Source organism: Panthera onca, chromosome A2 (genome assembly GCF_046562875.1).
Source record: "Panthera onca isolate mPanOnc1 chromosome A2, mPanOnc1 haplotype 2, whole genome shotgun sequence".
Lineage (NCBI taxonomy): Eukaryota > Metazoa > Chordata > Mammalia > Carnivora > Felidae > Panthera > Panthera onca.
In genome coordinates this window covers 113,903,714-113,921,982 of record NC_138340.1, presented here as the reverse complement: position 1 = coordinate 113,921,982, position 18,269 = coordinate 113,903,714, and the positions used below count along the sequence as shown (strand labels likewise).

The window sequence follows — 18,269 nt, the reverse complement described above, 5'->3', positions numbered from 1 at the left end:
CGGATTCTGTGTCTCCCTCTCTCCACCCCTACCCTGCTCATGCTCTGTCTCTCTCTCGCTCTCAAAAATAAATAGATAGTAAAAAAAAATTTTTAAAGAAGAAATCTAGGATTCAAATATGAAGAAGGAAATCAAAATAAAGGGATCAAAAAATGTCCTACTTATTATCCATCACTTCACAACCCCCTAAGAGATACATTACAAGAAGAAAGGAAATGAATTTCAAAATAAGAAATGGGGTCAAAAAAAAAAAAAAAAGAGCGAAGTCACTGCTAAATATGTTGATACATCTAAGATTTAAAGTAACACAAGCAGGGCGCCTGAGTGGCTCAGGTCATGATCTTGCGGTTCATGAGTTCAAGCCCCGTGTTGGGCCCTTTGCTGACAGCTTGGAGCCTGGAGCCTGCTTCGGATTCTGTGTTTCTCTCTCTCTTTGCCCCTCCCCCGCTCACACTCTGTCAATCTCTCTCAAAAATTAAAAAAATAATAATAAAGTAACACAAGTAAAGGTTGATTAAAAAAAATTAAACAGCAGCATATAAAATAGGACATGGAGATCAGAATAAAGGTTTGCAATGTCCTTGTGAGGAAGAGGTAAGATCTATTAACAGTTAACTAGAACACAAGCACACTGAAAGGAGGACCTTCACTGTTGGAACCACAGAACCTACAATAGGGCCGCCTAAACACTCAGACTCTCAGACTAGACCCAGAGGAGGCAGGAAATAATTCTGGTATATCCATATAAAGGAATACTATTTGGTGGTTTTTAGTGTCAATTTATATACATATATAATTTACGACAAGCAAAAATGTAGATAACATATTGAGTGAAAATATAAAGTAATAATGTTTGAAGGTAAAAAAACAACAAACTATTTTTTCTGTGTAGATTTAGATACATGGATATATATCAGCACAAAAATTTATTTATATAAATAGCTAGGCATTGACACACACACACACACACACTTGTGTGTGGAGAGAGAGAGAGAGAGAGAGAGAGATGTCTACACATTCACATAGAAAGAGAGAGACCAGGGTACCTGGGTGGTTCAGTCAGTTGGGCGTCCGACTTTGGCTCAGGTCGTGATCTCAGGGTTTGTGAGATCAGGACCTGTGTCGGGCTCTCTGTGCTGCCAGCTTAGAGCCTGGAGCTTCTGTGGTTCTGTGTTCCTCTCTCTCTGCTCATCCCCCACTCATGCTCTTTATCTCTCTCCTTCAGACATTAAAAACATTAAAAAAAAAAAAAAAAAAAAAAGACAGAGAGAGGAAAAACTTTTGATGTCTCTGTACCAAAATGTCATCCATGGTTATCTATGGGAAGAGAATCTGTGAGTGCTATGGTTAAGGTTTCTAAACATTATTTTCCTTCATTCTCCAGAATAGATCACATACTGGGTCACAAATCAGCCCTCAACAAGTACAAAAAGATCGAGATCATGCCGTGCATATTTTCAGACCACAATGCTATCAAACTCAAAATAAACCAAGAGAAAAAAAATTGGAAAGACTAGATATACTTGGAGATTAAAGATTATCCTACTAAAGAACGAATGGGTTAACAAAGAAAGTAAAGAGGAAATTAAAAAGTACTTGGAAGCCAATGAAAATGATAACATGACAGCCAAAAATCTCTGGGACACAGGAAAGGCAGTCCTAAGAGGGAAGTACACAGCAATCCAGGCTTTCCTAAAGAAGGAAGAAAGATTTCAGATACACAACCTAATCTGACACCTAGAAGAGCTGGTAAAAGAACAACAAATAAAGCCCAAAACCAGCAGAAGATGGGAAATAATAAAGATTAGAACAGAAATCAATGCTATTAAAAAAAAAAAATAGAACAGATCAATGAAACCAGGAGCTGGTTCTTTGAAAGAATTAACAAAGTTGATAAAACCAAGCCAGTTTGATAAAAAACAAAAAGGACCCAAATAAATAAAATCAAGAAATAAAGGGGAGAGATTACAGCCAACACTGCAGAAATACAAACAGTAAGACTAGAACGTTATGAGCAATTATATGCCATAAATTGGGCAATCTGGAAGAAATGGACAAATTCCTAGAAACATATAAACTACCAAAACTGAAATGGGAGGAAATAGAAAATCTGAACAGACCTATAACCAGTGAAGAATTTGAATCAGTAATCAAAAATCTCCCAAAAAACAAGAGTCCAGAGTGGGAAGACTTTCCAGGAGAATCCTACCAAACATTTAAAGAAGAGTTAACACCTATTCTTTTCAAGCTGTTCCAAGAAATAGAAATGAAAGGAAAGCTTCCAAACTCCCTCTATGAGGCCAGTATTACCGTGATTCCAAAACCAGACAAAGACCCCCACTAAAAAGAACTACAGACCAATTTTCCTGATGAACATGGATGTCAAAATTCTCAAGATATCAGCCAACTGGATACAACAATACATTAAAAGAATTATTCACCATGATCAAGTGGAATTTGTTCCTGGGATGCAGGGCAGATTAAATATCTGCAATCAATCAATGTGATACATCACATCAATAAAAGAAAGGATAAGAACCACATGATCCTCTCAGTAGATGCTAACTAGTTGTATTAGTTAACAATCTCTTTTTAATTTTTTTAATTTTAATTTTTAATTTTTTTAATTTTAATTTTTGATGCTAATTTGGATGTAAATTTTAAAAAATAAAATTTAAAATTTAAAAAAAATCCTAGAAGAGAAAATAGGCAACAACCTCTTTGAACTTGGCTACAGCAACTTCTTACTAGACAGGACTCTGGAGGTAAGGGAAACGAAAGCAAAAAGGAACTATTGTGTGCCTGGGTGGTTCAGTTGGTTAAGCATCCAACTTCAGCTCAGGTCATGATATCATGGTTTGTGAATTCAAGCCCCACATTGGGATTCTCTCTCTCTCTCTCTCTCTCTCTCTCTCTCGCACTCTCGCACTCTCGCACTCTCCCTGTCCCTCCCCTATTCACACTCTGTCTCAAAATAAACAAACAAACTTTAGAAAAATGAACTACCGGGACCTCATCAAGATAAAAAGCTTTTGTACAGTGAAGGAAACAATCAGCAAAACTAAAAGGCAACCAACAGAATGGGAGAAGATATCTGCAAATGACATATCAGATAAAGGGTTAGTACCCCAAATCTAGAAAGAACTTATCACACTCAACAACCAAAAACAAATAGCTGTGAGGAAATGGGCAAAAGAATGAGTAGACACTTTTCCAAAGAAGACAACCAGATAGCTAACAGACACATGAAAAAATTCTCAGCATCACTCATCATCAGGGACATACAAATCAAAAACACAATGAGATACCACCTCACACCAGAATAGCTAAAATTAACAATTCAGGCAATGACAGATGTTGGCGAGAATGCAGAGAAGAGGAACCCTTTTGCACTGCTAGTGGGAATGTAAAATGGTGCAGCCACTCTGAAAAACAGTATGGAACAATTAAAATTAGAAGTATCCTACAAAACAGCAATTGCACTACTAGGTATTTACCCAAAGGATACAGGTGTGCTGTTTCAAAGGGGTACATGCACCCCAATGTCTATAGCAGCACTATCAACAATAGCCCAAGTATGGAAAGAGCCCAAATGTCCATTGATGGATGAATGGATAAAGAAGATGTGGCATGCATACACACACACACACACACACACACACACACACACACACACACACACACACAATGGACTATTATTTGGCAATCAAAAAGAATGAAATCTTGTCATTTGCAACAACATGGATGGAACTAGAGTGTATTATACTAATCAAAATTACTCAGAGAAAGTCAAATATCATGTAACTTCACTCATATGTGGAATTTAAGATACCAAACAGATGAACATAAGGGAAGGGAAGCAAAAATAATATAAAAACAAGAAGGGAGACAAAAAAGAAGAGACTCTTAAATACAGAGAACAAACTGAGGGTTGCTGGAAGGGTTTTGGGTGGGGGGGATGGGCTAAATGGGTGATGGGCATTAAGGAGGACACTTGTTGGGATGAACACTGGGTGTTATATGTAGGGGACGAATCACTGAATTCTACTCCTGAAATCATTATTGTACTATATGCAACCTGACCTGGATATAAACAGAAAGAAAGAAAGAAAGAAAGAAAGAAAGAAAGAAAGAAAGAAAAGAAAGTTATTTTCCTTTTTCAATCTATACTTTGTTCATCAAAAAAATACCTAGAAACACTTTTAATGTTTATTTAGTTTTCAAAGAGTACAAGTAGGGGGGGGCAGAGAGAGGGGGACATAGGATCTGAAGCCGGCTTTTGTACTGACAGTGAGCCCAATGCAAGGCTCAAACTCACAAACCACAAGATCATGACCTGAGATGAAGTCGGGGGCTCAACCGACTGAGCCGCCCAGGTGCCCCTTCTTTTTTTTTTTTAATTAACACTTTTAAATCTTTTTTTAAAATGTTTATTCACTTATTTTGAGAGATAGAGAGAGCTTGAGCAGGATAGGGGCAGAGAAAGGGAGAAAGAGAATCCCAAGTAGGCTCAACACTCAGCACAGAGCCCAGCTCCGGACTTGAGCTCATGAACAGGGAGATAATGATCTGAGTCGAAATCAAGAGTCAGAAGCTAAACTGACTGAGCCACCCAGGTGCCCCATACTTTCTTCTTCTTAATTTTTAATAATAAACATTAATAAGAAATCATGAAATCGAAAATAATAAAGTTGATAGAAGAAATATCCATAAAATATCATTTACGGTCTTAAGCAATTGAATATCCTAATAATCACACAAAATGATACACTGGAAGCAAGGAGACCATTAAATGAAGTGAGGGAAAAATAGAGGAGGAGGATCTATGTTGAAAAATTTAAGTCTGAGCAATGATTGATTATACCTGAAATTTAAAAAAGGATATTGTAACTATTTTTAAAAATTCTTACTTCACAGATAATGAAAATACTTACAATAAAGCACAGATATCAATGAATTAACCAGAAAGGTATTTTTATAATAAAACCATAATATAATTAATTGCAATTTAATTTACTATTAAGGTCGATGAAAAAAAAATTAACTACTTAGCTTCCTCATCCAAATGGCAGCAACTAGAATTGTAAAGCTCTTGACCCTAGGAGGAAACCAGCCACTTTTAAAAATCTAATCCTGTAACTTAAACCAATGCCCTAGTTTCCTCAAGATGATTATCAAGAATATATTCCTCCCCCAAAGCAAACAGTACAAAAACTCTTTTAGTAACATGAACGAATCAGGTTGTCTCCACTCAAGATTAAAGCAAAATTAAAAGAAATAATCAGCACCCTCTAAAACCTAAAATTCCTGAATGTGTTAACGTTACAAGTATCCTTCCCTCTCTGAATCTATTTGATTTTTAAGGGAATGAGTTACAAGTACTGCTAGGAGGACCAGTAATGGAGAGACGTGGAAAGCATTCTGACTTCTGCTGCCCCTGCCTGTGTTACTTACACATTGTACGATACCGGGCAAGTTACTTAATAACTCTCGATTCACACTTGATCCACTCAAAACAAGAAGGTAGACACACTAATGTTTAAATACCTTTCAAGCCTAGTATTCCCTTAATCTAAAAGCTGACAGAAAGGCCTTATCTCTGAATTGTTTCACAACTATGAGCTCACCTTAAGATGGGAGGCTTAAGTAGAGGTCATAGCCTAACTGGGGTGAATAACATGGAATTCAAAATAGGCTGTTTTCCAAAATTGCTCATCTGTGACTTATAATTAACCAAAACCCAAAATACATGAAAACATCTGTCTTTGCTGAACAGCCCTCCATCTTTCTGAGTCATTCAAATCACGTACATATTTTGTAATAAATACATCATTAGCCTAGATGAAGAGAGTCCTACACAGAAGCAAAGAAATAGGCACAGTATCTAGGTATCTGTGACATACTAGAGCTTTGGAGGATAATGGATGAGATTTTTTTTAACCCCTGCAGCAAACTAGAAGGATAACGCAAAGCTAGAAAATGAAAAAGTTAAACCGATTGCTGAAATAGTCCTAGCATGGTGCCTGGCACACAGAAGGCCCTCCATGAATGAATGAATGAATGAATGAGTGAATGAATGAATGAATGAATGTTTACCTCTTCAAGTCCCATCAAGTCTCAAAATTATGAATCTATAAAATACCTGTTTTTTATGGAAATCCTTTAGGGCCGTTTCATAGCCTTGCTCCAGCCTACTGAAGGCTATCCCTACATCTGTCGTCCACCAGATCTGCGAGCTTGTTAGTGCAACTTGAGCAGGGAAATCGAAGATCCACAGCTCCCTTGGTTTCTCCTCACTGGCTGCTATGGCTTCTGTGATGGAATGTCGCACAGTTTCCTGCATAGTGTGTTCAAGCTGCAGCAGCCACGTTTCCACCTTTTGAAGCAAAATGAAATGATTTAGCACAGGCTGAACTACGCAAGAGAGATAATTTCATCCTCCTATGGGCTCAAAGGCCATGTGGACGGTGGGGCCTTGGGTGGATTTATTTTAAACCCACAGAGAAAACTGGAAGACGCAGAACACAAATGGAAGACGAACAACAACGGATGAAGTCCTTCCTATACGAACCTGTCCTCTCCCAGGATAGCGCTCATCTCATTTCACCTGCTAGACGGCCCAGTAACTTTCTGTAGCCTTAACACAGGTGTTCTCAACTATCTGTCTCTCAGATGTGAAGACAAGGGGGTTCCGGATCGAGATCCCCTGTAGTAATGCACAGTGTTCTGAGAAACCAAACATCACAGCCATCTACAGAGTAACACGCTAGAGTAAGATTCTAGAGCTTTGGGAATAATGGCAGATTGATTTTTTTTAAATGTTTCTTTTTGATAATTTTTAAATATACTGAAAATTCTTCTCTAAAATCCTCCTATTTCTTACTCTTAAGACAAAGTATTTTCAGCAAGTGTCTTAATTATATTCCCTACTGGCTCTCATCTTCACACTTGTCAAAAATTAGACAGCAGGAAAGTGTAAGAGAGAGGACAACTGCTGACTTGTGAAAGTTAATCTTTGTTTTAAAAAAACCCAAGTTTATTTTGCCCCCACAAATATATTTTACCCAGTTTTCTATTATGTTCAAATATGCTTTGTTATATTTACCCACATATGTGTTTCCATGGGTGTTATATCACAAAAAGAATACACATACTATTTGCAAATAATCGACCTCAATAAAAAATGACTGTAATAAATAAATTCCAAAGACCACATGAGATTGTGAAAATGTTAGAACTGTTTCCTTTGTCTGCCTCTGTGAAGATGGCAGAAACATTCATTCCTAGAGTATCTTTCTCTAGAGGACTTGGAAAGAGTGATAGGTAGTTGATAAGCTGACAGCCTTCTCTACTGAAAGAAAAAGGAAGCACTGGCTGGCAGCGGGCCCAACATCCTGAGAGCTTTCTCCTCTGACTACGTAACAGGACACTGTTCACATGCCTGAGTTCAGGGTCTCCAGTCTCACCATGACTAAGTCCAACTGGGTCACTAAGCCCAACTCTTGATGTTACCCAGCAACTAGTTCTTTCAGTAAATCAGACAGCATGTGAGCATATCCCAGAGTACTCTGGGATCCAGGTCCTCAACATGGCCACCTGTTCTCAAGAACTTTCCAGTCCATCTGGGAAGACTGAATACACATATAAGGTGATGTATCGCCTCGCGCTCAGACGAATATGCCAAGAGTGGCAACTTCGTTCAGCATGATTTGAGAAATAAACTGATGCGATGTGGCTCAAACCCTCCCCTTTCTGATATTTCATCGGCCTCTTCCCAACCCTCTGTGAAAACAATTACCACTTCCCATTATCATTATCCATTTCTTCATTATAATTCATTATAATTATCCATTTCTTCCAGGAAAACTAAGAGCTCCTCCAAGACAGTGAACATGTCTTGTTCATTTCTGGATCCCCAGAAATTTAACCCAGCATCTGACACATAGTAGGTATTCAATAAACACTAATCTAACAAAATACAAATAGTCTAATTTGGGAGGAACCAATCATAAAAGCGCAGGGAGGGAAAGACGTAAAGAGCATCTTTTTATAAAACAAAGGCAATTAGAGACTGAATGTGGTATATGCTCGAGTCTCTAGCCTAAATTGCTTATATAGAATAAATCAGAGCACCGTGAAAACTTTCAATACTAAGGGCTCCTGCTAGTGACAACCACATCCGTCAAATGGACTGTCGTCCTTCTGGGCACTACGCCAGTTGGCTTACCAGTCCGCAGGGGAGGTTACCAGACAGCAACACGTGTTACTTTTGTCAAGATAGTTTATGGTGACTTTTTCTAATCACTGTAATAATATCCTAAAGACCCCAAGAGATCAAAAAATACATTTTAATCAAAGTATTCCACCATCTGCTTCCCCTTCATTTGGCAGGATTTCTTGGTACAATATTAAAAAGGAACAGAGGGGAATAAAGAAAACCCCTGTTTTTTTTTTTTTTTTTTTTTTTTTAAAAAAGGCTCCCATCACATTTCAGCAAGGGACAATTCAAAGAACCTGCCTCAACCCGAACAGTTCTGTAATGGAGGCTATGGTCTCCGTGACTCTGTGGATTAACTCAACCTGCTCAAGCATCATCATAAAAAGATGCAATTTCTCTACATCATCTGAAAACGCCAAGAATGCTTTCATAAATCATAATGAGCCATTCTTGCACTTAACCATTAAGAATATTTTTCAGGTATTTGGCTGTGCAAGAAGAGAATATGCTACCTTAACTGTCTGTGCACGTGGTAATTAAGAGTATGGGACATCGGCCTGGTAGATTCAGTCGACTTTATTTATGAGCAGCCATTTACAACATTCACATCACAATCCTGAACCACAAGCCTCTTTAAAACATGCTTTACTGCCAAGGTGCTGCTTTCCTCAAACTCTCTGTGACGAAACCAATAAGCTTTATAGGAGGCTCGGTCACTGGGTTGAACTGGCTTTTCATTCTGGCGTCCACTCATTCAAACTGTGACAATGCTTCCTGACCAGTTCGACTGCTAGCATTTCTGAGACTCTCTGACGTGCTGAAGCCAAGGGAGCAGAAACTGGGAAGCATGGCAAGGTTTGGCACAGCACAGCAGTCACACTGGACGTGGGCAAACGGGAAACTCTGAGCACACAACTAACCAGGGACTGATGTGACAGGAGTTGACTTCTTTTCTTGTTCAATTCAACCTTTAAAAATTACCCTGAGGGGAGCCTGGGTGGCCCAGTGGGTTAAGTAATCGACTCTTTATGATTTTGGCTTACGTCATGCTCTCATGGTTGTGGGACCGCCCCCAGGTCATCTCCATGCTGGGCATGGAGCCTGCTTAGGATTCTCTCTTCCCCAACCCTCCTGCCCCCTGCCGCCTCTCTCCCGCTCTTGCTCGTGCGTGCCCTCTCTCAAAAAAAATTATCCCAGAAATACTCCTGTAGCATAGACAACTTTATAATCATATCTTACGTGGCCTATGCACTCGCATTCAGCTTGGAATGGGACGTATTCTTTTTCTTTGCTGTACATTCCAATTGCTCTGGCGGTAGACACATCCTCATCTTCAAACTGCAGATCTGCAATGCTGTCGAAGAGTTTGGCAAGGTGACGTGTTACCTAAGATAATTTGAAAAGATGAGAGCATTTCTTACTGGAGATATATTCTGGTAATCTAGAGATAATGCCATACGAATTCACAAAACTTTCTATAGAGAGTTGTCTTGAAATGTTTTCCTTCAAAATAAAAATCACTCCTTAAACTCCAGAGTTTAAAATGACCTTGACAGAGAAGGGGCCAGGCACGTTGGCTGCATCATCAGGTGCTGGGTGGTGGATGCTTATCATGAAAACTTACCCTTGAAGATTAGACACTTACCAACCTACCTGCACCATATACCTGTTAGCAATCATCATACTGGGAATTGTGTGGCCAAGTTTTTAAAATTCAGATATATTATTTTACTCTAAAAAAATCGTTTACTACTATAAGAAGGTTATGTTAAAATTTCTGAAACAAAAATTTAAGTTACATACAATATTACTCTCGTATTGTGTCTTATGTTATTGTGTACTTGGTTTGATATTAAAGTGAGCCCTACAGTATATTTGTTATACCAGGAAAGTAAATAGGATTTCCCCATTTTTAAAAATTTTTTTCAAAGTTTATTTGAGAGAGAGAGAGAGAGAGAGAGAGAGAATGAACAGAGGAGGGCCAGAGAGAGAGGGAGACAGGGAGAGAGAGAGAATCCCAAGCAGGCTCCTCGATGACAGAACGGAGCCCAGTGTGGGGCTTGAACTCATGAACTGTGAGATCATGACCTGAGCTGAAACCAAGAGTGGGGCACTCCACCGACTGAGCCACCCAGGTGCCCTAAATTTCCCCATCTGTATTGATAAGGAAAGTTGGAGCTGAAATACTAGATGACTTTGTCAAGCTGACATTGTTAAAAATGAGTGGGTTTTAGATTTTAAACCTCCAAATCCAGGCCTCAACTACAAAGTTCAAATTCTTCTGGCATCATTAACTCTTATATCCTAAATTGTGGCATCTGCAAAGGAACCCCCAATAAGCAGCATGCTGAACTTGACCACAGGTCCCAGACTATTTGAAAAATAAAACTAAATGAAAAGACACAGATCAACATTTGTTCAGCTAGTGGCCAATTTGGAGATTAAATCCTAACTGGAATATGGAATACTAGAAGAGCAGTATTTGTCTATCCAGTCCTATCGGCATCACACTAGGACAGGCCTCTTTAGTACAAACAGTGGCACAGAGGAAAAGAAAAGACATGCATTCCCAAGGCAGACTCACAAGGAGAACAATCAGGTAAGCTGCTCTACCTCTTCTGGGGCAGACAAAGTCACAGGCAGTGTACTGGAGGAAGTATCAGGAATGGGAAGAAGAGGCCTCTCTTCACACATGGTGCAAATAAACGCTGCTGAGTGGAAAACAGTTTGGTGTCTCTCAAAAGTTAAACATACAATCACTGTAAGTCCTAGCAATTCCATTCCCAGGTATATACTCAAAGTATTTTAAAGCAGGTACCTGTACACAAATGTTCAAATCCTTGTACACGTGTTTATAGCAGTATTAAGAGCCAAAAGGTGGAGCCAATCCGAATGCCCACCGGTGGATGGCTGGACAAAACATGGCACATACATACAATGGGATAATGTTCAGACACAAAAAGGAATGGAGTGCTGTTACATACAAGATGGGTGAACCTGGAAAACATGATGCTAAATAGAAGAAGCTATTCACAAGATCCCATGAGACAGTTCCATTTATATGAAGTGTCCAGAATAGGTAAATCCATAGAGATAGATAGCACATTGGTGGCTGCTGGGGGCTGGAGAGAGGAAGGAACACAGAGTGACTGCTCGATGGGCGTGGGGTTTTATTCTGGAGTGCAGGTATTCTGCAACTAGATAGAGGTGATACCTGCACTACGTTGTGTGTACAAAACGCCACCGAATCCTACAGGTTAAAATGGTTCATTTCATGTTATGTAAACTTTAACCTAATAAAAATAAAATGAAAGATGCTGATCACCAGAAGATGGTTTAAAGCTATATAGCATTTACCAGCAGCATACAGGTGACATCCCTGTAATGAGCTTTTCCAGAAATTCAGTTTAACTGAACTTGAAAACTATCCCAATAGCAGCTTCTAGGAACATCAACCTATCTAAATTTCCTGCATGAGAACACCAACACCAACATTGGTAAGCAACTCCTTAGGAGTGATTTAATCTTTGAAGCTTTTGGCCTTAACATTCGCGCTGTATTTGCAGTTTTCGTATTAAAGAAAACCACGGTGAGAAATCAGAGTTTAAAAAAGATGAGTTTTTGAGACTCTCGCTTAAAGATAGACAGAGCAGTAGCTGATGATCACTGCTGGGGTTATCCTCTTCTCCTCCATCCCTGTATATTACCCAGAGGACATTTATACACAGAAAGTATCTCTAATAATCTAACAACTCACTGGCACAGCTCAAGTGGCTAGGAAGGGCACAGATGTTTAATGGCTTCTACCGTGTAACGGGCCTAAATAATATTCAGGTGAAAAGCTGCAGGATCAATGAGACCTCAACCATTAGACTCTCTCAAACACTTTTGCTTTGGTGAGACAAGAGTTTCAAAAGAACTTCTAGTCTTCTAGTCTATCAATCATTGACCAGGAAATGCAAACCCCATGGCTTCCAGTGCTCTTGGTACTTATCCCTGGCATGTTTGAAGTCAGGGGCTTTCATATTCTGTCTTCTATTTAAAGATTCTGAGGAAATACAGCTACTGGTTTTGTTTCATTTTGTTTTTTAACTAGTGTGGACCCTGGTGTCATCAAATTTGTCCCGTTTCTATGAATATCTCTTTAGATTTTTTTAACAGAAAAACAAAATTCTTTACTAGCTTAATGTTTACAATACCCTTTCATAATTAAAAAGAAAAATGAGTGCCTTATAGGCCCGTGTTTTTATCTCACTAAAGAAATTGAAAGGATTTGAACACTTCAAATCACAAACAAGTCAGTAATGTCCTTATATCTTACATAGGTTTGTAAAAGGTTACCAAGAAACACTGAAATGTTATTCCCTCAGTTTACAGCTTATACAAAATCAGGTACATCCATCCACTAGTAAGCTGAAAGAGAGGCAGTCGGTCCTTGCTTCACACAGTAGTGTGCAATCTTAACAATTACCGTGCAATCTTAATAATCAATGGAAAATTTATGATTATCCTCAGACTTTTTAAAAAACTTTGTTAAAACATTAAACTCCCTTTTTCTCTTGGTTATATAAGTACAAGGAGATAAAAACTGTAACTATTTAGTACATCACAGGGACATCTGGGTGGCTCAGCTGGTTGAGCATCCAACTTCTACTCAGGTCACGATCTCATGGTTCGTGAGTTCAAGCCCCATATCAGGCTCTGTGCTGACAGCTCAGCTCGGAGCCTGAAGCCTGCTTCAGATTCTGCATCTCCCACTCTCTGCTCCTTCCCCGCTTGTGCTCGGTCTCCCTCTCAAAAATAAACAAACATTAAAAAAATATTCAGTACACTGTAACTTAAAATATGCAAAATACTGAAAACTTGGTAGAAAATTTATCGGGGTAGTTCGATTAGTGTTTGCCTTCTCCTCTTCTCTTATCTTAGAAGTTAAGATACAGAGTGAGCATCTTTTCTGGGTCATCAAGAATCGCCATACTCCTTTCAACATTTGGATCAGCTGCCAACATTTTATCCTTTGAGCTCTTAATGTCCTGAAATTTCTTTCAGAGTTTCTTTAATGTGAAGCTATTTTGAGGGGCTGGTCACATTTCCCTTATTTCCCTTGGGACATTTTCATCCATTTTGCCACAACAAGTGCTTTCATTTCTATCAGTAAGTTCATTTTCACTAAAACCCTCTGGCTGCAAATGTAGAAATTTTCAAATGGTATAGAGCCATCATTCCCAGTGAGCATTCTCTTCTGTAAGTACCTCTATACTTGATTCAAATTTAACTTCCGGCGTGATCCATTTTCATTTCTTCTCTGTGCTTCCAACTTTATTACAAATTCCCTCATTCAGTTATGTGTATTTATAAAATGGTACACGGGTTCATCTCTAGGGACAAGGAGGTAGCAAAGTACATGCTTTGCTGCCTGTGTGTAAACTGAGTAACATACGTGTGATGGCCAAACATGGAGAGACTTCAAAAGGTATAATATGACTGTCCATGAGGCATCATGCACATTTGCTATTCACCCAGTGATTTTTGTGAAGAACGAGCAATGAGATTTCTGCTTTTCGTAATTATTGGCAGTTAACATACCATAGTATCTTAACCTTGGACCATGTTGTTGGGGGACTGGTGTTATTTAACCAATCCTTGTTAGCTGAAATTCCTATACATGGGAACTGTGAACAGGGAGAGCTGCTTATTTAAGAACCTATATTTATCTATCTAAATACAGTAAAAAATATTAACTCATTTAGGTAGTTTTATACTGTAAAATGCATATCAACACAGTGTTCACATTAGCTGGCCTACCCTATGTTCACCTGGAAAACAAAGGGCAAGAAAAATGAAATTACTATAGCTTCTTGTACCTTCTCAAAGCTCAGCACTTGCCTTTCGCCTATATCTAATTTCATGTTTGCTCCATCTATGAAAGACGCCTCTGCAGACTGAGATAAAATGACCATAAAAGCTTAGTATCACTCCTGGCATGGGGAGCACCTCAAGACTCATTCCCTTGTAGTCATTAACTCATTTACTCATGTTAATGGTTAAGAGTCACGAAGATAATGCTTGTGTGGATGTAATGTCCAAAATGTAGGCAGTCCTGTCTACTGTGTCTGTCCTCTCTAAACAAGATGAAATTGAGTCTGTTATTTGCACATGAGCAAAAATTTAAGCCAGCCTGTCAAAACGTTAGTCTTCTTTTTTTAAATAATATTACTCAGTATTGGTGACAGTACAGGGAAATGGACGTGCAACATTGTCAAAAGTCTCGATCTGCAAAAATGTTCTAGAAGTTGGTTAAATCAATTATGGCATATTCATATAATCAAACCTTTTATAAACATTCAACATATTATTGAAGAACATTCTAATTTGAAACATGTATGACATACACATAGACACATTAAACACAATAATCACTCAGTACAAGTATCTAGCAGTATATAATTCTGATCCCTTTCAAATTTTCAATGGAGATGAATTACTTACATAATCCAAAAAGACTAAGTTATAAATTTTGTAAATAATTATAGGCAATATGAGGTAATAAGCATTGCTTAGTTTTGTTTCTACTAAAAACAAAATAATATATATTTTGCAATTTGATTTTCTATTAATATAACTTGGACGTATTCACACTGCTGATTCTGTTTAACATCTATAGCATGAATACATAAATTTATATAAATACAGTGACAACACAAATGCTGAATTTTTAAATAACCTTTTGAAATAGGTAAGTAAAAAAAATCACGTGTATACATCTTAATAAATTTCAGCAAAGTTAACACAACTCTTGTAACCACTAAGAAGGTTAAGAAATACCACAAACAACACAACAGAAATAAAAACAATAAGAGAATATTATGAGCAATTATATGCCAACAAAACGGGCAATCTGGAAGAAATGGAAAAATTCCTAGAAACATATACACTAACAAAACTGAAACAGGAAGAAATAGAAAATTTGAACAGACCCATAACCAGTAAGGAAATCGAATCAGTAATCAAAAATCTTCCAAAAAACAAGAGTCCAGGGCCAGACGGCTTTCCAGGGGGAATTCTACCAAACATTTAAGGAAGAGTTAACACCTATTCTCTTGAAACAGTTCCAAAAAATAGAAATGGAAGGAAAACTTCCAAACTCTTTCTATGAAGCCAGCATTACCCTGATTCCAAAACGAGACAGAGACCCCACTAAAAAGGAGAACTATAGACGAATTTCCCTGATGAACATGGATGCAAAAATCCTCAACAAGATATTAGCCAACCGGCTCCAACAATACATTAAAAAAATTATTCCCCACGACCAAGTGGGATTTATACCTGGGGTGCAGGGCTGGTTCAATATCTGTAAAAAAATTAAAGTGATTCATCACATCAATAAAAGAAAGGACAAGAACCATATGATCCTCTCAATAGATGCAGAGAAAGCATTTGACAAAAGAAAGCATCCTTTCTTGAGCAGGTTAAGAAATAGAATGTGCTCGGAGCCAAAAAAGTAATTGCCCATGGCAGCCATTAGTACCTCCTCTCAAAAACGGACATCATCTTTACCTGAGTAGATTCATACAGTACATACTTCTGGGTCCACCTTCTGTAATTCAACATTATGTTAGTGAGGCTTATTCATGTTATTAGGTACATTTTTTCATTGCTAAGTGGTATGCCATTTTAGGAACATACCACTCTGCTGTTAAAGTATATTTAGATGGTTTGCAGTTTGGGTCTATGATGAATAATAATAATGTAGGTTTGAAAACTTTTGTATATGTTTTTCGGTTCACATATGTATACGATGAGAAGAAAAAATGCTGGATAATAATGTATTCTTTTAAAATTTATTTGAGAGAGAAAGAGAGCATGCACAAGTGGGGCAGGGCAGAGAAAGAAGGAGAAAGAGACAATCCTAAGCAGACTCCACCATGCTTAGCACAGAGCCCAACGTGGGGCTTGATCCCAAGACCCTGGGATCAGGACCTGAGCCCAAAGCAAGAGTTATAGGCCCAACTGACTGAATCACCAAGGCACGCCAATAATGTATTCTTATACTCATGTTTATAAGTCACCGTTAAATAGATTTTCTGAGTGTTTCTATCAACTTACAATCCCCATGGCTAGATAGAAGATTCCCCTGTCCCATATCCTTACCATTATTTAATATTTTGAGTTTAATTTTAGCCTTTTGGTGCAATTGATCTTGCTATCTCATTGTGTGAGTATAAGTTTTTCTAATGCCAAGTCGTGTCAAGGTCTGAGGAACTATCTCTACAAACTGAAAAAAGGGGGAAATCCACCAATTCGTGATTTCCTCACCAGTTCTTCCATCCCCATGATGTCAAAACAGTGCCATGAGGTTACCAAGGTATCTTCGGCAAGAAAACAAACAAAGTGAAAACGAACCAGAGAAGATTAGCTCCGTGGATGAGCACTTCATAGTTATGTTCTTTTGTTTCTAAATTTCAAGTAAAATCTTTTATTTTAAATCAGCAGCACGTAGAAGTCCTTGATATTGGTGTATTTGGTCTATTCATGTATGGAGACATGCGTATGTGAATCCCTAACTAACGTGTATCAATCTGCTTTTCCAGTGTAACTAACTACCCCAAAATTCAGTGGCTTAAAATAGCAACAACTTCTTAGCTTCCAACTGTGTGTGTTGGCTTTTGGATTACCTCAGCTGGTTACCCTGTTTGTGGTCCCTTGTGATCAATGGCTTCTCTCGTATATGTGATGATTACCCAGCTGGTAGCTTGGGTATGGGCATATGCCTATCATTCAGTAGGCTAGCCTTGGCTTGTTCATGACAGGGTGGTCACAGGCTTCTGAATAGCAGAAAGGGGGTAAGTCCCAGTGTGTGTGAACTTGTCAAACCTCTTGCTAATGATACAATGGCCAAAACAAGTCACATACTAATCCAAAAGGAGAAACGAATTCTACCCTTGATAAAAATTGCACCAAGACACTAAAAGGGCCTGGATGCATGGAGGGGAAGAATTTGTGGCCATTTTTACAGTATTATATTTTAAGTATTTTTGTTTCTTTACATTATTCCTTGCTCAGAAACTAAAGACATAGTACCTACTGTTTTCCCCATTTGGTATACAAGGAAACTGATGTTCAGAAAAGTAAAGCAGTAACATAGCTACTAATCAACAGAAGCAGAAGCAGCAACAGCAGTAGGATTTCAAGGTCTCTGTTCTTATCATGCTGCCTTCTGATGGATGGCTGATACGCCTGTTTTGTCTAGTTCCATACAGTTAACATTTCAACAGTCACATTTTTTTGTGTAGATGTAGATTTCCATCTGGTATCATCTTCCTTCTGCCTGAAGCACTTCCTTTAACATTTCTTGTATTGACAGTCTGCTGGTGATGAAATCTTTCTGATTCTGAATGTCTGAAAACATCTTCATTTTGCATTCACTTTTAAAAGATATTTTCACTGGAGAAACATTTGTAGGTTGATTTTTTTTTCTTGCAGTATTTTACAGCTGTTGGTCCACTCTTTTCTCATTTGCATGGAGAAGCCTCTCATCATGTTTCCATTTATTCCCCTGTGCATAATATGACTTTATGGATGATCTTTGAATTTATCACTGGTTATAACCAATCTGACTAACCTGGTATAGTTTTCTTTGTAGTGTGTGCTTGTGTTCACAATTAAGCTTGAGCTTAAATCTATAGATTTCTTTTCATCAATTCAGAAACCTCTTGGCTGTTATTCTGCCAGGATTTTTTTCTGTTTCCCTTCCTCCATTTGGAGATGTCCAATATACACACATGGAACTTTATCTTTTCTGCATCCCTACTTACCTTTTGGAACATACTAATAAAGTTGTCACTTTTAATATCTTTGTCTAACATTTGTATCAGTTTTAATTGATTTGTTTCCTCATTATGAGAGTTAGATATTCTTGCCTTTTTACACGTCCTCTAATCTTTAGTGGTGTATCAGACATTGTAAACATTGTAAACTTACTCTGGAGCTGAATACATTATTATTCCTATCTTCTTGAGCTTTGATTTGGGATGCAGTTAAATTACTTGCA

At 38.1% G+C, this 18,269-nt stretch overlaps 1 protein-coding gene across 1 annotated transcript in view; it reads right to left on the bottom strand.

The window, feature by feature from the left end:
* DNAH11 (dynein axonemal heavy chain 11) overlaps window positions 1–18,269 on the bottom strand; it is a 359,440-nt gene that overhangs the window by 231,529 nt on the left and 109,642 nt on the right. The window contains exons 29-30 of the mRNA XM_060632677.3: window positions 9,458–9,604; window positions 6,143–6,376 (exon numbers count right to left, since the gene is read on the bottom strand). Coding sequence (XP_060488660.3) covers window positions 6,143–6,376; window positions 9,458–9,604 — 381 coding nt within the window. The remainder of the gene's footprint in view (window positions 1–6,142; window positions 6,377–9,457; window positions 9,605–18,269) is intronic.